The sequence below is a fragment of the Macrobrachium nipponense genome, chromosome 6 (genome assembly GCF_015104395.2).
Source record: "Macrobrachium nipponense isolate FS-2020 chromosome 6, ASM1510439v2, whole genome shotgun sequence".
In the NCBI taxonomy this organism is placed as follows: Eukaryota; Metazoa; Arthropoda; class Malacostraca; order Decapoda; family Palaemonidae; genus Macrobrachium; species Macrobrachium nipponense.
The window spans coordinates 79779746-79805000 of NC_061108.1; the positions used below are offsets into that span (position 1 = coordinate 79779746).

Sequence of the window (25255 nt, forward strand, 5' to 3'; positions counted from 1 at the left end):
TATATATATATATATATATATATATATATATAGATGTATATATTAGTTTATATATCTACATATGTGTGTGTGGTATAAAAATTTCAGATGAAAAACATTATTTCTATGTATAAAATTGTCGAAAAATAAGAAAATGTGACATGAACTTAGTGTGTGTGTATATATATATATATATATATATATATATATATATATATATATATATATATATATATATATAATAAAGAGAGAGAGAGAGAGAAGGATCCACAGTAATATCCTTGTTTATCCAGATGAAATATATTTATGAAAATATTTACAAAGATTAAAGCTTTCGTCCATCGTCATGTGGACATGATCACTAACTAAAAGCATTTCGTTAGTGATCAAGTCCACGGGAGGATGGACGAAAGCTTTAAGCTTTGTAAATATTTCCATAAATATATCTCATCTGGACAAACAAGTATATTACTGTGGATCCTACTATTGATTTCTTAGAAGCACGATACGGTGTTTTCATATTGCATATATATATATATAAATATATATATATATATATATATATATATATATATATATATATATATATATATATATATATATATATATATATATATATATATAAAAGAGAGGGAGAGAGAGAGAGAGAGAGAGATTCATTTCAAATAAAAACGTAAATTAACGCGGCTCTAGCAGCAAATGAATTTTATCGTAGTGCGTCGCCCCACGCAATACTGGCGGCGGAAGGGAAAAGCCAATCAAGAGGAGTAGAGGAAAGCTGGAGCTCTAAAGTCTAACTCGAGATAAAAATGCTTATCAAGGAATCCGCTCGTAGCCTTTGTATTTTTGTAATTCAATGGAGAACCCACTTTGGAAATCACCTTCGTTCGTTCTCAACCGTTTTTTCTCTGGTTGGTAAGTGATTCTCACATAAAAGGAGAGGCTCCGTGATGATTTTCCGAATTTCTTCAGTGGTCACAATCGCATTTCCCATTTTTCGCCCTGTCGCGGTCAGTCGGTCACTGCAGATGTTAACAAAGCAAGTTGGTCAGCTTAATGGCGCTGGAAAACCTCAGCGAAAAGCCCAATTCCCATGAGCTAAAAGTTTGAAATTTCTAAAAGAGAACAGAACAAAGCGTTTCCCCCGGTGTATCGGAAGGTGACTACAGAATAAAATTGACATAAAATCGCTGCACTTCACGAACTCTCGAAACTTTGTTCGACAGACCAACTTACTCGAGTGTCCATTCCTTTCTCTGAACTGACCAAAGATGTTCTCGAAGTCGATCACTAGAGAAACGACGAAAGTTCTTAGATGTCTACAATCATTTTAGCTTTTATCTCGCCTAACACAAGTAAACGAAATAACAGAGATCGAACGCTCTTAAAAGCTGAACATCCACCCATACTAAGGCTTCGAGACGAGGCTCTGAACGACGTCCCACCTTTATCTGGAAAACTGGATGCCACTGATCTTCGCTTTGTCCAATTGAAGATGCTTCTGTCAATTTACCCGCGTACTGTCTGACACTGTCCCTTTCCGATCGGTTATATCAGTATTTTATCCTTACACGACTTACGTCAGAATAACTCAGTATAAGGCGCTTTTATGATTAACATGAACAAGAGCTTTAACAGTTTTTTATTTTTAGTTTCTTCGCTCTGAAAACGATCTTGCTATATTGATTTCTTTTTGTCGAAGAAGGGAAAATAAGCTTATGATCATTACCAGCAGTGCCTCAAAGGATTTGCAATGAGAATTTAATGAGCTGATAACTATGGCTTTTACATATCAAACATCGATAGTTAGTTTGATGCTGTAATGTAAATATGGAATGAAGCCTTTGAAAATTCCTTCACAATTTGAATACATGGCTACATCATGTAAGTCTAAGTGAAGCAGGAAATGGAGTCTACACACTTTCCAGAGGTATGATGTTATAAATACGACACCAAATATAAACGACAAAAGTGACTCAGTTGATAAGAGAAAACACGACCGCTACAAACACACCTAATTTTTGTCTTTCGAAATACAGGGAGAGTTCTCGCCATATAGGAGAAGGGATTTCCGATGTACTACATATCAAATCTAATAAGCTCTCGAATGCATTACTGCCTTCAAGCAGTAAGTGAAGATCCTGTCCTCCTCCCACGCATCTTGGCTTGATGCACAACCCATATCCTCCTCCAGACTGAGGCTGACCTCTCGCCTACTACAGAGAGAGACAGACGAGAGATTTCCGAATTCTGGAAATTCATTGTATTCCAGAATCGAGGCAGAATACAGGCTTCGAGGAAGCGTGAATATGTTAAGAGAGAGAGAGAGGAAATGTCGGAATTTATGTACTAGGAGACAATCGTTTTCGAGAAATAAGTCGGAATTCATTCAGCAAGTAAACGTAAAATCTGGACGGGAGGCCAAGAGAGAGAGAGAGGCGGGGGAGGAAGATTAGGATGTTTCACACGTGAAGTCAAATCGCATTTATAGCCGTTTCCGCCCAAGATAACTTGCTCTCACCCAAACACGATTAAGTTGCCCTTTGGAAACTTAGTGATTCTTGCCAACGCTCGACTTTAGCGGTGCGGAACGACCTGGGATGCCTTATGTGTGTGCTTGGTTGTTACTGTTATATCCTGTTACTGACATTGTATTCTCTCTCTCTCTCTCTCTCTCTCTCTCTCTCTCTCTCTCTCTTGACTACTGGGAAAGACTACAATTTTTAAAATTGTATAGTCTAGAAAGGAGAAGAGAACGCTACATTGATAATACAGGAATGGAAACAGATAGAAGGAATGCCGAAAACACCATGGAGCTAAAAATATTAGGAAGAGCAAGCAGAGGTAGATTAATAGTGCCCAAAACTATACCAGGAGAACTAAGGAAAGCACACAGAACATTAGTCCACTACGCACCAACATCGATAATGCAGCGTCTATTCAATGCGTTGCCAGCTCATCTGAGGAACATAATGAGTGAGCATAGATGTGTTTAAGAATAAGCTCTACAAATATCTAAGCTACATCCCAGACCATCCAAGATTGGAAGATGCAAAATATACCGGAAGATGCATTAGCAATTCTATGGTAGACATGAGAGGTACCTCACGCTGAGGGACCTGGGGCAACCCGAACGAGCTGTAGGGTAAGGTAAGGTCTCTCTCTCTCTCTCTCTCTCTCTCTCTCTCTTGGGAGACCAGAATCCGATCCCCAAACCGGACAAGGAGGGACCAATGAGAACGTCACTAGGAAAACGCTAGAAAGAAATGAGGTGCCCATTTATCGGTCAACTGCTGCTGGTCGCAGCTAGGACGGAGACAGAGCAAAAGAGAAGATGAGATCAAGACTAGACGTGAGTATCCTTTGCTTCGTCAAAATGTATTCCATCAAAAATGGAGGGTTATCCTTACGTCATGGGCCCCATAGGGGGGGTAATGCCGTCAGTGCACCTCGTGCGGTGCACTGTAGGCATTACTTAAACTTATTTGCAGCGTGCCTTCGGCCCCTAGCTGCAACCCCTTTCGTTTCTTTTACCTTACCTCCTTTCATATTCTCTTTCTTCCATCTTCCTTTCCACCCTCCCAACACATGATTCATAGCGCAACTGCTTTGAGGTTTTCCTCCTGCCACACTTGTCAACCCTTTACTGTCAGTTTCCATTTCAGCGCTGAATGGCCTCGTAGGTCCCAGTGATTGGCCTTTGGCTTAAATTCCATATTCAATTCACTGACGCCATTGGGGTTGAACCAAACATTAGATAAGATATTCAGATGTTCTCGGTTTACAGTTTTTATTTTTTAGTTAATAAAAATGCATCAGTGTACCTGAATTTTGACATTCTCTCTCTCTCTCTCTCTCTCTCTCTTTCTGTGTTCATTTATTCCTCATGCTCTTTTCATTGCAAGTATGACGTGCATAGGAGCCTTTATCGAATTACGCAACCTTTCGCCGCCTTTTCCTTCTACCCCTTTTATTACCCTTCCCTGTGGTAACCCTTCCTCTGTTCCCTAATCGTCAATTTTCCTCTTTCCTTTATCTACGTCTCTTTTTGATTCGTGGACAGGACATATTATTCCTTCCTGAAACCAGCGTCGCCGATCTGGTGTCTGTTTATCCCTCTATTCTGGAGCCGTGTTTCTTTTGTTGTGGGAATTTCCTTTGCTCTTATATGAACACTCACACGAAAATTTATACACACATGTATATATATATATATATATATATATATATATATATATATATATATTTATATATATGTGTGTGTGTGTGGGTGTGGGTGTCTGTGTGTATTTAGTTGAATTAAGCGTTACTGTGTTTTGATATAAACTCTTCTGAAAATAATATTAATTTTCTCAGATGACATCAGTAATTTTCCAGCTTACTGCTTGCTAAGACTGAATAGGAATTTTTCCTTTTATTTCTCTTTTGCTATATGTTATGGCAAAAGAAAGTTGCGTAGAAATCGGCGTTCTCGAATAAAGGCAGAGAAAATCGTAAAGAACGATAAGAAAGGAGTCGCAAGGGCAAATTCAATTCTCGTTACACCAGATTTTTCTGGGGCTGTCAGTCAGTCGATGATCAACACAAAAGGAAGGAAAAAGAATCTTCAAAAGACCCAAAGAAAGAAATCTGTTGAATCTCGCAGGTCAGGATGCAGCTTCCCAGGAGCAACGTCGGCCTATTCGATTATCTCATATGACATGTACCCCGTAGGGGGGATAGTGCCATCAGGGCACCTCATGTGGTGCACTGTAGGCATTACTTAATTTCCCTCGCAGCGTGCCTTCGGCCCCTAACTGCAGCTCCTTTGATTCCTTTTACTGTACCTCCTTCCATAATCTCTTTCTTCCATCTTCCTTAACACCTTCTACTAACCGTTGACTCATAGTGCAACTGCGAGCTTTTCCTCCCGTGACGCCTTTCAAACCTTTTATTCTTAATTTCCGTTTCAACGCTGAATGACCTTATAGGTGCCAGTGCTTGACCTTTGGCCTGAATTCTATATTCATATGTTATGTATTGAGCAAAATTTCGATGTACTTCTGAATCTTGCGTCACATTTGCATGCTTACTCGCTTCCGTGTAGCTCCTACGGTTTTGCATTCCTCAGTCTAGAGGTTTTAAGATGTATGAGGTGACGGCGCCCTCATACATACATAACACTGTGTATCGCGTTAGAGCCGCATCCTGCAGGTTGAGAACATGAAGCCCTGTGTCTAATCTGCCTCTTCCGATAGTGCTTCAATATATTAATGCACTGCCCTGAATAACAACGGCTCTCGTTTGCGTTTATGGTCTTGGAGATATTCAGGCCAATAGACAAAGCTCATGGCACACATACACGTTACATAAGGGCCTCTCAGCCGAGATGGAATGCAGAGCACAGTTGTACACAGTTGTCATCATACCAGGTAGCCGAGGTTTGGAAAGCTACGGCAAAATTTCGAGTCGGTGAAAGCTGAAGTGAATGCGAAGGGTCGAAAACCAAATCAGAGCATAAAAATCCAGGCACTCAGCGGGAATTACGAGTGCCACTTCCCATTCATAGTTTCGAAATGATATTATGCGTTGTGCACTTGTTTTGCGTGGCAATACACCTTGCTTACTTTATATATATATATATGTATATATATATATATATATATATATATATATATATATATATATATATATATATATATATATATATATACTTGTAATAATGCGAAAAAAATTGATCAAGTCATGTTCGTGCTTCGCTTATGTTTACATGGCGTACACATGTAACCCCCTGAAAGGGGCCGAATTATTTCAAGAATAATCCACCTCAAATTATGAGAAGTTCGCCTTTGAACTGAGGCAATTTGAGGAATGTTCGGCCGATATTGTTGCGCTCATTATGTTCTGAAACAATTCAGCTGCTGCTCAATTAGCAACGGGGGAATTGCCAATCAGGAGCGGCCGCTGAAATGAAGCACTTAGGAGTACTCGGGCGTTTGTGGTCATAAACACCGATATGTGAGTAAAAACGGCATTTGTTCCTTTCATCCAATATGCAAATGGATTGTAATATCGTAGTGCGACGAAATTTTATTGTGGTTTTCAACTTCGTTTTGTAGCGTTTGTTTCGGGGCTACAATTATGTGGGGGCGAAATAAAGAGAAAGGTATTTTTGGCGGGGCTGAATGACATACTAAGCTATTGAAATGCCGCTTCCGCAAGCAGTTGTTTTAGAAACGTTTCGTAATTGTGTGACATCTCTATAGCGTTCGTTTTCATGTTCGTTTTCATGTTCGCTTTCCTATCGTTTCGCTCGAAATAACTTGTCAAACTGTATTAATATGATCGCAGTGTGGTTATAAATCTAATCGCAAATCCATGTAATAATTATCCCTTTACTTGCGACGAGAGGCTTTTCTGTACTCAACAGTTATACAGTTCGCATTGTAGCTTTATTTCCTCGAGTTATTTTTTCTGCAATTACAGCCATTTGTTTACGTCATAAGTTCTTTATTTATTTAATTATATGTTTCTTAATTAAATTATGTTTCCACTCTTTATCTATTTCAAGACAGCTTTCAGTTTCATCAGAAGACCTATTCCTTCTTATCCTAGACATAATCGTGTTTAATTGAAGTTTTCGTTTGGGAACCCAATCAGACGAAACGTAAACATTGTTTTATTTTTTCTATTTGAAATCATTCATTTAAGAAAAATATCAGATCCCGCATGATTGCTCTTATTTTTTCCATTATAAAGCATTTTCCTTTCCATCAAAAGTTGAAGGTCGTTCACTGATTATATAGTATATTTTTTCTCAACTTAATTTAGAATTTTTGAAAATTTCTCAAGCTGTTGCTCAGGAGAGGACCTTTGCAAGAGGCTCTCGGGTAATCTCGAGTAGTTAAATCTGCATTGCTTATAAAATGTTAGATGTCCATTAACTTTATGTAGGACACGTGCTTTATGGGGCCGTAGGAGTGAACATTAATATACTTATAGCTAAATTGGCAGGAAGAGAGGTAAAACTCCTCGGGAAAGACTTATCAATTTACCAAAAGAAATTTTACAAGAGTCAAATTATAGTTTTATGCTGAATCAAGAGACCATTTGGCTATTTATTCATTTATTTATTCATTACCTTATACTCTTCAGTGACTTAGGTGGAGCTTGGGAATTTTCGTTTCCTGTCCATGGCCCTTGTGTTTATCAAGGAAATTGTCGAAGTCCTAAGAAACAGAAGAAAAACTAAGAGCGTAATGAAACTACTCTACAGACTGTGGAATCATGGCTAAAACAATTAAGAGCATTGTTTGTTCTCGCTGATGGCTCTCTCTCTCTCTCTCCTCTCTCTCTCTCTCTCTCTCTCTCTCTCTCTCCACCAAGGTTCTCAGAGCTGAAGATCTTAAATTGCCCAAATCATGAATGATGACAGCTGTACAGAGATGGAGCACCTTTCCTAAATACTCCAAGAACTCGCGCACTAATTAGTATTTATAGCCAATAGCCTTAACAACCGTCTATGTTACCCGAATAGAAACAGGTAGTCAAGTTAAGGAGACAATCTAGAATCCAGTGAAACTCGGGATGGTGCTAGTAAGGAACTATGGTTTGAAAAAAAAAAAAAGAAAAAAAAAGCTTGCCATCCATCTTACCTGTTATGATTAATCTATGAATTGCATGGTAGATGGAATACAGATATTGAAGGCAGCTATTAATTTCTCTGCTTTAGATATTAATTAAAACAAGTAATGATCTTGAAGTCTTTGGGCGTAAGACAATGAGCAAAAATAGATTATTCTCTTTATGAAGGATTTAAAATCTTGATAGTCAGTGACCTCTAATTGTGGATGATACTTATTTTACTTTGAAAAATAAGAAGCATGTACAGGTAATGAAGCCAGTCCTCGTTGTCTAATTGACGAATATTCATGTGGCAGGCACAGAAATAACGCTTAGGAAAAGAATTTATATCGCAAGACGATGAAAAAATAGAAACACAAGTGTTGTGGGCATCAGTTTTGCAACTGACAGGGAGAAGAGACTCCTTCACTTTTAATAAAGAGCTCTGGTTGGGACAATTGACTAAACGTGCTGCTTCCGCGGGTGTGGTGGAGCTCCGTGTATGCTGATCGGCAGTGATCGTAGGAATATGATTATGTAGTTACAACGGTAAAGCAGCAATATTCCGTGGAAAAAATGGATAGTTGAAACAAAGCTGATATCTTACGATTTTTTTCTATCATGCGCTGGATGTAGGACAGGTATATAATAAGAACAAAATTGCCAAACATGTTGATACCTTCTCTTCTACTTTCCAACTTATTAACATGATACTATGAGCAAGATTCGTATGATTTCCAGAGTATTGGTGCTGGTAGAAGTGATTCATTGCGAAAGAGAGATATAAGCTCTTTTTCGGTTGTCACGAAAGACTGCAAAACCACGAACAAATATAACTCGGGCACCATGTTGACATCAAAAGAGTCCTTGTCCTAAAAAAGCTCAGGAAACCATCTTCTCAGGTTACCTAAGAGGAAGTGAACGCAATTCGGCTTCAAGAGCATCTCCAGCAGATCTAGTACGAGGTCGGTCTCTCGATTCCGTATCCTGGCGCCGACGAAGGCAATGCAGGGAAATGCCCGTAATCTTTCATTTCCAACCGGTTCCTCTTTCTGCAAGTTCTGGTTCGCTGTACTGAGTTTTAGTGCTGAAAAAACGAGTTCAGACATATCTCTCCCGTAGTGTGTCAAAGATGAGAAAAGAAGGGAAGATGGACGAATGAATCTGGTGTGGTAAAATACATTCATGCAACGTTGCACATTTCCCATTGCTTCTTCCATTGTTTAAAAAGGTGGGCCAAACTCATTCATTCTGTTCCCCACTAAAGGCGAGGAAAGTGAAACAAAAAGAGCGGCAATACTGCTTGTAACAAAAACAAATTACGGTGTACGTATACCATTGCGTATTGTCCCGTCCCTTTACAGCTTTAAGAGCACTTTGTTTCAGCTCGTTAATGAGATTCGGAGGAGGAAAATAAAGGGGCAGATTTTCCTTTAGAAACATCGTCTTCATCAAAACCCTGTGTTTTATCCTCTATTGCTTACAGAAAATGGAAGAATCCAAAGCTGGCGGATTTTCTGACCTACTTTTTTCAGTTAGCTGTCAATCATAATAAAACGAGGGAAAATGATTCCTGATGGATGAATTTCACAAGAATTCGACTTCACATTTCTAGAGTACAGTCAAGTACCTTCTCTCTAGTAAAAGGGATCAGTCGCATACCTTGTCTAGATTGAGTTGTCAAATACGTCCGAAGATAATTTCCAATACAGAGGGAAATAAAAAACATTGTTAAAAGACGTAGTTCTTTTGTATTTTCACAAGGTTCTCAAAGAGGAAGATTAGCCAATGAATCGCAAATCAGTAAGAACTTCACTTCGAAGGCCACGGAAACTCGACGTAGTGTTCAGAAGACATTAGGTGTACTGCATGTTCCTTATTATATAAAGGAATGCACTTGAAAAAGCAGAGTGATGTTCCAGTTGTTAATCCCACCGCAAAAACGTTCTTGTGACTTCGGAAGCAGATGACTTTTGAAAACGACACATTTGGAATTTTTCATGACATTTGCCACCAAACGTCGCAGAATTATCAGGAATTGCTTTTGCATTGCACGTTTCAGTCCTCGAGAAGGATCTTGCAAAAATGAGAGGAAAGCAAAATCGAAAGGTCAAACCTAACGTGTCATAGTTCTTGACTAAGAACACCCGCATATCACGCCTCGGTATTCTTTCTCAATATCCAAGAGCCCATTTTAGCCCCTCTAAACTACAGAATATAAAACATGGTAATTTCATAAACTTACCTTATCACGATACAACAGGCGTTCTCCTTTCAAAGGTAAGATGACCGGGTACTTTGAACACTCTGCCTTTAACTAGACAACAACAATTTGTGACGCTGATCATAGGTCGATGACGTTGTAGCTATTTGCAGGAAACTTTCATGATTTTTGTGTATTGATGAGGACATAGACATAACTTGCTGATTTTGATATTCTCGTATAGAGAACTGAACTCACCAGAAAACCAAACGAATAGACGACCGGCATCAAAAAGCTGAAGACTATCAATGCGCGTTCACTTCGTGCATAGGTCGATCGTCCATCCACAGGGGACAGTGAGAATTACTGTCATCATGAGGCATCGCAATTAGTTAGAGCGCAAAATTGGAGAACAAAAATAGAATCACCAGCTGGAAATTCCAAACAGAATCCAGCTTCGGCCACGACAGTAATGTCTATAAATCTTGCTGACAGTTTGGTTAATGATCTCGTTTATCTACTTCTGAACTGTAAACAGCTTACAACGCATGTGCCGAATCAATTACAGGAGGAAAAGTTGATGGCTGGGTGGTACATAACCCGGTGCTCAAACCTCGGGGAAAGCATCTTCATTGTAGAGCCGAGTTTCCTATAAAATGATGTGTTTTGCTCGATCTTCGAGACAATCTAAGGTGGCCAAAACAACCGGCGAACAGTTACCTTTGATCTTGAAGCTTACTGAACTCTCTCATTGAAGATATAATTACGTTACCATCTTTTTTAGGGGGGGTGGGAGACGGAGAGAGAGAGAGAGAGGGGGGACAAATGGCAGAAGAAAAGATATGGCTTTAAGCAAAGATAGATAGATATAAAGAAGGAGACTGAGCTAATCTGGGATGAGAGATGCCTCTTCGTGATCTATATATTTCTAATATCTATTGTAGTATACTCAAAACTGAAATCATCCTCAAATAACACGTACTCACACAGACGCACACACTTATATAAAGGGTCTGGTAGTAGAACCGGTAAGTGCTTAGGCTGACGATTGGTTGGAACGTTCCAAGTTCGTTCCCAGACTATAACTCACAAGTCCACCCAGATGTAAATATGTACTAGCATCAGCAGAGATAAAAAGAAAATAAAGTGGGGGACGGGAGTACCCGAGGCTATAGGAGACATGCCAAAAAGACTGTTGAGTAACTAGAGCGCTGTAGACGCCTGGCACAACCACTCCAGAAAAGGGAAAAGGCATATGCTTTAAAGGAAGTCCCACATTCAGAAAGGCGCAGACGAACTTATGCCCATATGCGCACCCTTAGGCGAGTATGTACGTAATACTCTCGTCATGTGTATTTGTGTTCTCTTTCTGTATGATGTACGTGCGAATGTGTGTGTGTTTAGGATGTATATAAGTAGAGCCATCTGATCCACGGCACTACAGGGAGACAATGAGGGGACGTCAAAAGCATCTTCCGAGAGTTCAAGCTTCGTCAAGTCAACCGGGTGGCGGCATTGTTCTCTCAGGAGGGAAATTTCAAAAAGGCTCTCTTCGGGAGAGCCTTCGCTCACGTAAGAATGATGAGACCCGACGCCTGCCTCCCCTTCCTAACCTCCCTAAGGGAGGACCCCGTCCGAGGGTATTTGCCCAAGCTTCGACCGAAACAATTACGGGAAAATATCAATCGCATTCTCTGCAAGAGCGAAGTAACTCCGAGTCGTTTTTCAACAAATATTTTTGAATTTGGTTGACATTTTACCCACTAAGTAACCTCTATATCCTATGTGATTCAAGATGAATTTTTCAAAAACGATTTTATTAGCTAACTTTGGAAGCAGTTCATAAACCGCACTCCAGATAATCAGTTGATCTAAAAGAGTTCCTGGACATTTTTAATCGAGGCTCCACATATAAACCTGACCAGCCGGATCGAGGGATTCAGTAAGTAAAATGATTCATTTTTCCCTAAAACTTTACAAGATTGGAAAGTCACGGACGTTATGATTCTGATTTTTCTAGAGCTTTTCAGTGCTTGAAAAAGTAGATTTCATCATCTTACGAACTTCCAGCGAGACGAAAATCCATCGCTTATTGATTTTCGTCGAACCTATGAAAAGATCAAGAACAGGACGATGCCAAGAAAATGAACCCAAGAAATAGGAATATGACTCTTTGACGTCATCAATTTGCACTCGCCTTTTGGGGCGATCTCTTTGATAGGCTTAAAAAGGGAAGAAAAAAGAAGAGGAGCAAAACCAAGAGAAAGATCTGAAAGTTTTGGCCTCATCGTAGCAATATGGAAAGTACAATTTTCCTCTCCTACGTTGTGAAACTTTTTTATATACCAAACTTCACCTTCAATCAAATGAAATCAGCGGAGCGTAGTGATGTAGAACATGGAATGCCACAAGTTCGAAATTCCTCGACTATCAGTTGGACATCCTGACCTTTATGGGTTGTTCTTACCGTTACGTTCTTAACTTGAAGGACTGAAGGATGAGGAGAGGAAGGGGGAGGTAGACTGCGGGGAGAAGTGAGAAGCTAAAGGCAAAGGCGTCATGAAGATTGACACAAAACCATCTTTTTTTCTGTCCTGAACTTCGGCATCTCTCGTTACCAATAGAATGTCATCAAATTGTCTATTTTTGGAAGAGACAGAGAGCGATCTACGGTGTTATATAGTACTGGAATAACGATTCAAACCTATACGTACCGAACTAATGAATATTATGAAGAAACACAGAAATATTTTCAGAATGACATTTTGCCGTGAAAAATTTTAAGGGGTTGCTGACGCACAATAAAAAGCAACATTTCTTATTTCTTCATTTAATTCAGGGCAATAACAATACTAATTTTGCAGGTCATAGAGTTTTAAGTCAAATACTATGAAGCTCAGGTCCTTCCTTGCCTTTTCCCTCGATTTTCTCCATTTCACTTTCAATTGATCTCTTTTACTTCTCCGTCAGCTTCCAATTGACATACTTATCTGTTCTCACTACCCCTCAAACCACACGCTTTATCGCCTCCCCCCCCCCCCCCCCCCTTCTCTCTCTCTCTCTCTCTCTCTCTCTCTCTCTCTCTCTCTCTCTCTCTCACCTTCTTCCTCTTCTTCTTCTTCTTCTTCTTCTTCTTCCTCTTCTTCCTCTTCTTCTTCTTCTTCTTCTTCTTCTTCCATCTTACTTTCCACCCCCTCCTGACAATTGATTCACAGTGCAACTGCGAGGTTTTCCTCCTGTTACACCTTTCAAACCTTTTACTGTCAATTTCCGATTCAGCGCTGAATAATTCGTAGGTCCCAGTGCTTGTTCCTTGGGCTAAATTCTAAATTCTATATTATATCAAATTCTCTCTCTCTCTCTCTCTCTCTCTCTCTCTCTCTCTCTCTCTCTCTCTCTCTCTCAAGTGAATCACAGATTTTTGTGAATATCGTAACTACTAATCATCTGAAAAGTTCATCACTTCCGAAAATTTATGATATCACAGAGAGCAAAATTTGTTCTCAACTTATTGAATGATGAATATTAATTCCCAATCAGATTCAAAAGAGGTCAAGTGTGAAATTCCTCCACTGAACGAAGGTCTATCCGCTCTCAAATAAATGTCTAAAGGGCCGACTTTCTTGATGAGACTTGCGAACGTGCGCAATAACTTCGTATCCAATCAAAGGTGAGCCACTTTTAAGATTCTTCGCGATCAGGACGTGATTGGTGTCAGCGGTTTTTGAAGGATCAAAGAGACTACGATTTAGGTTTCAATTCGGGAATGCTCTTTCCAAGCGGAGGAATGTGCTTCCGCCTATCTGTTGATTATACATCATCGAAAAAACTATTTTTTCTACTCGTTCTTTTGTCTTTCCCGAGTTTTGGTCAGAGGTTTCGAATCGATTCAGTGATGTTGGATTTCGATCACCAGAGGGACGAACAGAAATTATCCTTTTTCTCTTCATCCTTTGCAGTCTTCGGTTGTATATTCTTACTCTATTATAAATATGCAAACTCAAGTAAATGAGAAAATAAAACATGGGTAAACTTCTGATGAAAGTGGTTGTATGTGCCTGAAATTATTCGAACCATATGTAACGAAATTGTAATGAAAGAATTCTGTCCAATGTGAATGAGTTTTACACCTTGGGATGAGATGTTAAAGTTGTGGAAATAAAAAAAATCAATAATGCAAATTCCTGTGTTCACGTGTGAAATTAATACCGGATCAGTGTATCGACTCTTCAGTTCATGATTAGAATACCATACCATCTCAGGACATACAGGGGCACTCACTCCTCGGACATTCGATATCAGTTTTAGTTTTCTGTACAAGAAAACTATTGCGCCGTCTTTGTCTGTCCGTCCGCCCTCAGATCTTAAAATCTACTGAGGCTAGAAGGCTGCAATTGATAATGTTGATCATCCACCCTCCAATCATCAAACGTACCAAATTGCAACCCTCTAACCTCACTAGTCTTTATTTTATTTAAGGTTAAAATAAGCTATGATTGTGCTTCTGGCAGCGCTATAGGCAATGGCTAAGAGTTTTATGGGCCGTGGCTGAGGTCACCACCGACAGAAACCTTGAAGTTTTGCTTGTTTATCAGAAATGTAACTGTTGAAAAGCCAAATGCCACAGCCATATGTCGCCCATAAAAAGCTTCAGGAGAGGAAAAAATAAAATTAGGTCCAACCAGGGAACATTTCTAATCCGAATGTTTCCTAACAAACGGCCAACAAAGCGCAATATGTGACAAAATCGCCGGTTGGGACACTCAAACACAGGCACAAAATGAGGGACGTTGGCTTCTTTCGGGCCATTTTTCCTCTCTCCCGGGATGGCTCGAGGGTCAGCCCTCCAAATCTCAAAATTAAAAGGACATGAAACGACGATTGATTATATATAAAATATTTAATCGCATTGTACAGCATTCACACGAAGAAAAAGAAAACAAAACTCGTAAATGAACGAAAAGGGCTGAGAAAACGCAAACAGCATATGGTGAAATACAAAAAAGAAAAACGAGGGAAACGAATAGATAGCAGAGGGTTAACGACCCACTGATTCTGAGTCTTGAGGATGCAGATAGAAATGTCGCAGAGGAAAATTAATTAACTGGTTTTAAAAATAGCTCGGCGTCACCTCAAAGGTCATCGACGCCGATTTAATAGGAGCGAGTGGGATTCCCTGATGAAATGTAGATGGCAGCTGATGATAGAGAGAAGGTGGACGGACTGATGAAAGTTTTAGAAGCCTCTTGCCAAGATACCCGCCGTAGGGGCCCTGTGCCACCAGTGCACCTCACGCTGTGCACTCTAGGCATGACTTAAGGTTCTATGCATCGTCCGTTCGCCCCTAACTGCAACCCTTTTCGTGCTTTTTACTGTACCTCCATCCACATTCTTTCTTCCATCTTACTTTTCACCCTTTTCTCATCATTGTTTCGTAGTGCAGCTGCTTTGAGGTTTTTCTCTCGTTACACTTTTGTAACCTCTTGCTCTCAATTTTCCTCTCAGCGCTGAATGACCTCGTAGGTCCCAGCGCTTGGCCTTTGGCCTCAATTCTATATTCTTCTGAGCAATAGATTTGCCCCAAAAACGTTTAGAGAATTGAGGATTCATGAAGTGGATGAGGCTGAACTGCGACGCTGCGTTAAAGATGTAGGCTAATGCGGCAGTACTGATGAAAGGTTGACGAAGAACTTATCCAAACGGTGCGAATGAAAGAATGATGGCTTCTGTACTGAAGGAGAGAGAAATATTGACAGAAACAGGTGAGACACAGCAAATGATGAAATAATGGTGTTTGAGAAAGAAAGAGCTACGTAGGCAACATACGTTATAACAGATCAAATATCAAAAGCCGGAAACGGAGTTAGGTGAGGGCGAGTCATGGGGAGGGAGGTGATAACGGAGCCTGACCCTTGTGGAGAGAGAGAAGCAGCAAAAACAGTAGAGGTCGAGATGTGGCGTATTACCAATGATTGAGGTATCTGGAACATAATTATGTTCCCGTTCCCCCACAATCCTATATAAACAAACAAAAACACAAGCATATATATATATATATATATATAATATATATATATATATATATATATAAAGTGAGGCAGTTGCACTCATGTTTTATCGTACTATGGCGCTATTTGTAAAAAAAAAAACATTCCCACGTAATAATATGTGATTATGTTGTATGGTATAAATCGTAGAAGAGTTTCAGTCTTGAGAGTTGATCTCGGAGTCCAAGAGTCTGGCCACCCTCGTGTAAAATGTTTACAGTCTGGCATTTTTACCGCGAATACTTAATGAGAAACACTTGGATTTTAATTTCTAATGAAATAAACAGAACGAGGACAAACTTAATTCAAATACTATAAAAGGAGAGTTCATAAGCAGAATAAACTCATCCCAATCCAATATTTGCTTGGGAACGCTCTCTGGTATGCCGTCCATAATGCTACGCAAACATCGGATCTTGGTCAAGGCTAAGATGGGCCCATTGAGAGACACCGCCTCCTATTGGGAGGTGAGAGTGCGAAGGCATACAGACCATTATCCGCGAAGCGATTAGCAACGGGATATGGATCCCCGATAATGAGACAGAGCGAGGTGAGGGAAGGCTGATCAAATCCTCTTTCAGAAGGGCAGTTTGCATGCACTCTCGGGGTATGCTCTGACAGATGCGTTTCGCGTTCAGCACTTCGTTCGGGAATGCGAAACGCTACCCTGTGCTTTGGTCTTTATTTTCCTCTTCGTTTTACTCCTGATCTTGGTGTCAAAAATTCTCCTGTCGTTTCACTAATGATCCTGGGCATCTGTTCGTCTCGGTACATTGCAGCATCCCGCGATTTTTATCTGTAAAAAAATATTTTGAAAGTTATTTTTACAGTTTTTGTGAGACAATTTGTCTGTAAATACTAACACAACACTTACTCACTAGACTGCAACGATGAACATTACATATAAAAATCTCTTGGGATTAATACCACTAAGGAATTTATTTAACGTGGCAGACTTCATGAAGAGTCATATCATTACAAAAATATCTCCTAGAGCTTTGCAGGCTCACTTTGAATTGAACATGAATTTCATCGTAAAATCTAATCATCTTGGATTGAGCAGTTTTTAGAAAAGGAAATATCTTCAAAAGTTTAAACGGAACAACTGATAGAGAACATTTCAAAAATCAGCATGGTGGTGTCAGCCTTATCTTTTACTTGATAGGTTACAATGCATTCAGTTAAACACAAAATGTTGAGCAAGAATTCTGTCGCGATAAAAGATGACAAATAAGCCGATGCGAAAAGAAAAGAGAACGAGTCTGTCAAATTCAGGCCTCTTCCGCGTAGTTTTGTGGCGGATTTAATGGGGAGGGGCACCTGGTCACGTGCCCCCCACCTTGGATATGAATAATAGAAGTTTTCTTTCAAAAGAATAATATTAGTAGCAAAAAATTGTTTAGTTAATAGAATATTTCAACAGTAACAACAACTGCTACTACCTGTGTATGTATATGTGTATATATATATATATATATATATATATATATATATATATATATATATATATATATATATATATATACATACATATATACATACATATATATATGTATGTATATATATATGTGTGTGTGTGTATACATACTTATATATATACTGATATATATGTACCATATGTGTGTACATATTACATGTATTTAATCCGAAGTGGTCCCACCCCACTGGAGGATTTCTAGATCCGCCACTAGCGCAGTCACTGGAAACTGGGAGAGAAGCGCGGATCAAGATATGATTTCCTTTGGCGGCTGCTTCAAAAGACAAGTTAACCTAATCACTTGACCTTTCTTCCGACATTGGTTCAACACAAGGGCGCCGTGGAAATGTCTCTCGCGACTTCTTTTTCCTTACTGAGTTACTTTATAGGGAATGGCTCCCGAAGGTCTTTGATAATGTATATTTTGTATTTTCGTTCCGCAGGAAATTCTGGAATGGATGAACAGTTTAGCTGATGGCTTCATTTCGGATAGAATGCTAATGATAATGGAGATTCACATTCATCATCCCAATAGGGGGATAGTGCCGCCAGTGCACCTCATTCGGTGCACTGTAGGCATTACTTAAGGTTCTTTGCAGCGTGTCTTCGACCCCTAGCTGCAACCCCTTTCGCCCCCTTACTCTGCCTCCTTTCATATTCTCTTTCTTCCATATTACTTTCCTCCCTATCCAGTTCCTCGTTGGACGAGTGGTCTACGTCCTCGCCTATTGATTCGGTAGCCGCGAGTTCGATTCCCTGCTCTGCTAACGTGGAAGCAGAGGATTTTATTTCTGGTGATTAGAAATTCATTTCTCCATATAATGTGGTTCGGATCCTGCAATAAGCTGTAGGTCCCGTTCTTATGTAACCAATTGGTTCCTTCGGGCCAGCCCTAGGAGAGCTGTTCATTAGCTTAGTGGTCCGGTTAAACTAAGGTATACTTAACTTTTGCAGCTTCTCCTAACAATTGATTCAGAGTGCAACTGCGAGGTTTTCCTCCTGTTACACCTTTCAATCTGTCAGTTTCCGTTTCAGCGCTGAATAACCTCATAGGTCACAGTGCTTGGCCTGTGGCCTAAATTCTATATTCAATTCAATTCACATACATCGTGACTAGATCCAAACGTTTACTTGAAGTGTGATCCTTGTATGAAAGAGTCCCGAGTGGATAAACACCCTTACCAATATGATCATTTACCCATAATGAAGTCTTCAGGGAAAAAATCACCAAAAGAGCACGATTTCAAGTCGCCCTGAAAAGGCGAACCTACAAATCAACAGAAAACTCCAAAGGGAAGCACGTGGCCTCTCCGATGACCCCCTGCAAAGGTACGACACAAGAGACAAAAATAGGCGGGAAAACAGCGGGAAGATGGAACGGAAGAAGAAAAACATCAGATATCCGTTGTCTTTGTATGATTAATGACGAAGGTATCGAACTCATTAAGGCTCCTCTGGCTTAATTATTCCTGGGAGTTATAAACAAAGAAAAATATTAATTGCTCATTAATAGCATCAACAGTCTTGCGGCTAAAGTGACGCCTGTTTTCTTTTCTCTCCGACGAGATTCATTCCCTCCCTCTCTCCCTTCCCCCGTCCCTCCCTCTCTCCCTCCCTCCCCAGTTCCAGTTTGGTTCTCAGATCGGTGAGTTTGTTTACGTGTCTGTGTTTGTTTTATGGGTTCCAAATCTTTTTTCTATGGAAAGACTCGTTAATAGAGAAAGAAATCAACATTCTTTCAGGGACATTCGACATACTAAAAATCTTCCCATACGGTTGAAGTGATTCAGAAAGGGGTGTATGTATATATATATATATATATATATATATATATATATATATATATATATATATATATATATATATATATTATTTATATATATATAAAATATATATGTATATATATATATATATATATATATATATATAAATATATATATATATATATATATATACATATATATATATATATATATATATATATATATATATATATATATATATATATATATATATATATATACAAAAGACTTTGTTCCAGTCCCCAGGTTCACTCGCCTTTCTACTGTGGATTTAAGGATATATGTATGTATGTATGTATGTAATACCAATTTAACTTTTCATTTATATCTAGACAAAACTTTGCCAAGTTGGAAATGTTTCTAATCTCTGGAAAATATTATGAGAGCTTTTTCCAGTGGCATACTAGATGCTATGGAAGTCGTCCACTTTCTTCACCTAAGCACCTATTCGCTGACAACGTTTTCAAGTGGGTCATTCTATTCCAGTTAAATATCTTGAGTGCAAATCTTCTCCTTTGATCTGTAAAGCAAAACTTTTGAAGTAATTCTGTCGAACTATAGTTCCTGTTTTCTCAGACAACTCATGAAAAGAGGATGAAAGCACCGGGTTTGTCTGACGTATCGTATCTGGTAACAAATATTTCATTAAAATTAAAAGTAAATGAAAGTTATTTCCGAGTAAAGTACGAGCTTCTGATTGCCACCCAAATACTACACCATAATCCTGATCCCACTCATAAGAGAATATAAAAATGAAAGGTCAGACTTCTCAAATGACGCTCTTTCAGCGTGACACTTCATGAACAGCGAAGTAGCATCGCCCGTTGTTTTTTAAACTCGTAGAATCAGGCAGAAGGAAAATGACAAGAGGTTTTGTTAACCTTTTCCCAATTTTATTTCTTGCTTCGTCGATTTTTATTTTGTGAATTTAATGCTTTCGCTTTTCCTCGTTTTTTTCTTTTTCTTTGCTTATTTCGTGTACTTAACCATAATTGAGTTCACTTTTCCGCGTCTTTTCACTTTGCGCTTAGTTCACATTTCTTCCTTATAAGCTCAGTGCCGCCTGTGCTGTGTGGGCATTTCGTCCCTTCACGTTTTCCTTCAATTTTGATTCCTCATATTTCATCGTTAAGAAGCCGTTGGACAGATATCGACGATGATCGATAGACTTAGGAAAGCCGCCGCTCCACAGCGGCCAGGAGATAAGTTGTCTCTTTTCACAACCATACATTATTTTACTTGATTTCTTAATATTAAATAGCTGGTACAGATTCTAAAACGGAGAAGTGCTCTGTATTCTAAAAGGTTTAGCCAAATATAAGTGACATGTTGAAGGAAAAATGGTTTTGAATTTACCTTTTGGAAGTGAGTTTCTTCTTCGCAAGTAAGAATGAAATTATTATAGGGAAACTGCCTTGCCTCCTTTTATGGCTCTAAGAACAGAACCCGAATGAGACAGGAGAGTCGAAATCAGCTCATATTTCTCCCTGTGGGTACGTAAATCCCTTTCACGAATATTCTCTAATAAGAAGCTGACCTGCTCTCTTCTGCTTGTTCATAGTCAGTTTGATCATGTTATGTGCTTTGAATTTCAATGATTTCCCCGTCCGATAGACCGCTGGTCGTCTGATCACTACCGGATGGCTGACCAACAAGAAAAGCCTGACTTCGTTGGCACGTAATCCCTTTACATGTTCATGGGCAGCAGATTCACTCCTTACATCCTCTCTCTAAACGGCAATGTTTACAGCTAATGTCAGCCCTGTTCAAGGGGAAGAATTAAAGTACACACACACGCACACACACACACACACACACACATATATATATATATATATATATATATATATATATATATATATATATATGTATATATATATATGACAGCCATATCATCTCATTACATGAACATCGTTCCATAAGCACTGATGAACTGGAAACCTTGTGACTGACTGACGATATTTTTCCCAACGTATGAATGACATCTTTTTCTTTTCTGTACAAAATCGCGTGTTTTCATCAACGCTGCATTTTATTGCTTTATTTCCCATCAGTAAAAGGAATATTTTTGTCTTCTTTTATTAAGCTTACGAACATTCATATCCTAAAATAAAAAAGATCAGTTTTTGAGATACTTTGCTAACGAAAATATTAAAGTTTTTGGTACATTACAGAAAAAAAATGATTCGTTTTAAAGTTTCTTGGAGTTTTGCTTTTTCCCTTTTAATTGCCAAAAGGTCACGGAGCATAGCGGCAGATTTCTGCAGATAAGGTGAATATTTATTACCATTCGTCCTTGGAAAAGTAAAAACAAAATCCATGGCTAAAGAAAATTTCAGATGTTTCTCTCAAGATTCAATTAATTTTTTACTAAATCGTTTACCACACACCACTCATTCTAGTTTGAAAGGACTATTCGGAGTTGCACGAGTGCCTATAATGGTTTTAAAAGAAAGTCCGATACATAAACCCATATGATCTTTGAAAAATTAAACGCCAAAAAACATTAACTTGGAAGCTAAGTATTTCTTTGCCTAATAACTGTTTATCTTATGTGCAACTGATTTTTCCTCTTCTATGAATTGACCTATAATGTTTTTGAAGGATGACCGATGCTTCCCTTACTCTTTTATTTCTTTCTTTCATTTGATTTTACACGAAAAAAGTTTCATTCCAGTTAACTCGCTCTATTAACTTCACGGTCAAATAATATCGTAAATAGTCTTGCCCATTCCCATCCTCAGTCCTGTCCTCCCTTCCCGCCCATCCCCCTCCTACATCCATTCCCATTCCCGTTCCTCTTGGGAACTCTTTCTCATCTTTAACGAAATATTCACATTGATTGCTGCTATAGGAACCGTAGCGCTCCTCGGACAGAAATGACACAGTACGCAGATAGAGAGTAGAGATTTTTGACGGTTTTTCTGGTTAATATATTTATTGACTGGGAACGAACATTTTTAAAATGATTTCAGAAAAAAAACTTTCTTTTCGTTTCTAGCCACTGAGGAGGAGTCCTTACACACAATGATTAATCATAAACAAACAGCGAATCGGAAATGGAGTATCAGGAGAACCTCATTAACTTTCCTTTGAGAAACACTACTAGTGGTGTTTAGCGAAAGTTGTGATGAGTTGCCCACATTAATTGAATTAAACTAGTTGCCCTTGTAGGCGTTAAATTCAGTAGAAATAATACACAGCATATTGATTTCACGACAGGGCAGGTGAACCCTTGAGCTTGTTCAGACACACACTCAACCACGCACAAACACATGGATAAATAAGTAAATATATATATATTATATATATATATATATATATATATATATATGTGTGTGTGTGTGTGTGTGTGTGTGTGTGTGTGTGTGTTGTATATGTATATATATTGTATGTATATATATATATATATATATATATATATATATATATATATATATATATAAATATACCAATATGGTACCATTGTATAATGTACCCCATTTTGGCGGCAAGTACATTTCACTTGAAATTGAAAGTTATCAGAAAACTGAAGTTTCGTAGAGCAAAAGACAGACCAAGCTAAACGTTAAGCTAACGTCGATCCTTCTCCACAAACGCCGCTAATCGAAAGTCTTCTTCTTCTCTTTTCAGCATCACAGAGCAATGAGGCACGGTTGCTGGTTAGCGTGTTTCTCTCTCCTGGCCATGGTCGCCGCGTCATTCTCAGCTCACGTCCAACCCGTGTCGGAAAGGTAAGTCATCTTGAAGGGACACTGCTCTGCTTCCTCCACTTTTCGTCGTATCGCTGTCCTTCGCACAAACGTTGCTTGTTTGTTTCCCGGGCGTTTGACTAGAGAAAATGATGTTTTATCTTAGACGTCGATGTCTTGGGTCTTCACCGACCACACTTGTTTAATAGATGAAGTGACACTAAGTGCAATTAAATTTAACTGGCTCATTATCCTTGGAAGATGATACTTGTGCTGTTACAATAATGATGTGTTATCGGAGGCAGTATAACTGGATATAAAGTGCAGCTCCGTAAAGTAATTTGAACGTTCTGATTTTTTTTAGACGCAACTGTTATTAATCGACTTAAAAATGGTAGCAACTCATTTTAATTCCTCTTAAAACCTCACCATTAATACACGGTTATAATGTCGGAGCAATCAGACTTTGTAAGTGCTCAGATCATACTAACTGATCTGTCGGCCATCCAGCAACGGGGAAAAAGTAGGTCTCGCTGTCTTTCTATCCGTCTGTGTGTGATATATCTGGTAGCTTTGCCTACTTGTTATTAACTTGTTTTCTTTAGGTGTTTACACTACTCACTATTTTTTCCATTATTTTAATTTTTCAGTAGTTTCTGGGAAGAGAATAAATTTCTTGATAAAAATGCAACAGTGTAAATAGTTCTAAAGAGGAACTTTTCCATTAACATATAATGTATCGATACTTCTCAGTGTCGATAGCACTGACACATATCCATCATAGCCCCACTTTTCGTTTTTACTATAATTGATGTTACTCATAATATACTTTCGAATAATTGTGCTCACGATAAAAACTTTACCTGCCTTGTTTATCATTCTAGCCAAGGAAACGACCAAAAATATTATTTCTGTCAAAACGAAATATAGCGATAAATTCTTTTCATTGCATCCTGATCTAGAAAGACTTTGATTTAATATGAGCCAACGCAAGATCAAACCCCTCAGAAAGAAGGTAATTTGTCTCTTCAATTGCTCAAAGGATTGCCTTCTGAAGCGATGGGGCTGGTGATTGTTGCAATATCTGAATAAGCAAATATCATGTAAACGTTGTTAGAAATAACGAAATTAAAAAAATAGCTTCAAGTAATAGAAAGCGAACTAAAAATCGCCCGAGGGTTTTTCAACTCCAGGGATAATTTGAAAAAAGAAATTGAATTTTTATTCCCGACTGATATTAGTCTGTGGTTTCCTCTTCTTATTTCGCCAATACGTCAATGAGAGGTTCCGATAATATTTGAAGAGGAGGCGTTCCAAAAATGATGTCTCTGCAGAACTTAAAGACGGGTTGTCAGTCGTAATCCTTATATATGAACAGGATTAAAAGTATCTTTTCGCCCCTCAGTACGGTTCGATATTGCAACATTCACCGTTTCGCCCTCTAAACTTGCATTTTGTCATATTCCTGTATTTCATCGAAATCTCTTATAAGGAGAGTCAACATCCAGGTGAATTTCAATGAGGATTTTCAGCTCTCGTCACTCGTGTAGGTGGCAGCTACGGGCGATGGCCGGGATGTGTCTTCTCCCAAAATATCGAACAGATAATACTCTGCAGACCCTGCCTGGCCTAATGGTTTAACCTGTCTTTTTTTTTGGAAAGAAGTAAAAAAATACGTCGACGTTTCTTCGGCGTAATCGCGTTTTCTTTTCAGCTACGGTTGATGAAGACTCCAGCCACAGCCCAGTTGTGCCCTGTGTTGTCGTTACAAATAGCGGTGCCAGATGCACGATCACGGCTAAATTTAACCTTGAATAAAAGAAAAACTCCTGAGGCTAGATAACTGCAAATAGGTATGTTTGATCATTGGAGGGTGGATGATCAACATACCAATTTGCAGCCCTCTAGCCTCAGTAGTTTTTAATATCTGAGGGCGGACGGACAGACTAAAAGCCATCTGAATAGTTTTCTTTTACAGAAAACTAAAAAGGGGAGTTCAGAAAACTGCCCATCCTCAAAGCTTTCCTACAGCAAATTCGGCCTTAGTTGTGATGCATAACGATCTGTGAAATGAAATGCAAATTTTGGGGAAAGTTGTCGTTCTCTTGTGGCTTTAGCGGACAAAACTCATTTGAGTGGGTCTTTGATAGTCCCATAATAGAATGCTGTTTTATCCGTCATCAGCTTTGAATCGGACTTTGAGGAACTTTTTCTATCCCATAATTGATTTGCCGCGCACGAAGTTTGGTGCCTTTTTTCGTTTCTTCCCCGACACACTTTTGCGAAGTGGGTAATAAGGATCGTTTCTAAAAGCTGACCTGGTGAGGTTAAAATCTTCAAGCATTGTTTTAAAACTAATCATAAGAATGTGGGATTTGATGCCGAGGAAGTAAGAGATTGAGAAAGACTTCTCGGCGGAGTGAAACTTTCAGTTAAGCGGACGGAAAGAACGA

At 38.9% G+C, this 25255-nt stretch overlaps 1 protein-coding gene across 1 annotated transcript in view; it reads left to right on the forward strand.

Annotated features, from left to right (window-relative positions):
* LOC135216924 (uncharacterized) overlaps positions 1–25255 on the forward strand; it is a 49665-nt gene that overhangs the window by 12308 nt on the left and 12102 nt on the right. Inside the window, exon 2 of the mRNA XM_064252472.1 lies at positions 22744–22844. Coding sequence (XP_064108542.1) covers positions 22756–22844 — 89 coding nt within the window. The 5' untranslated portion in view covers positions 22744–22755. The remainder of the gene's footprint in view (positions 1–22743; positions 22845–25255) is intronic.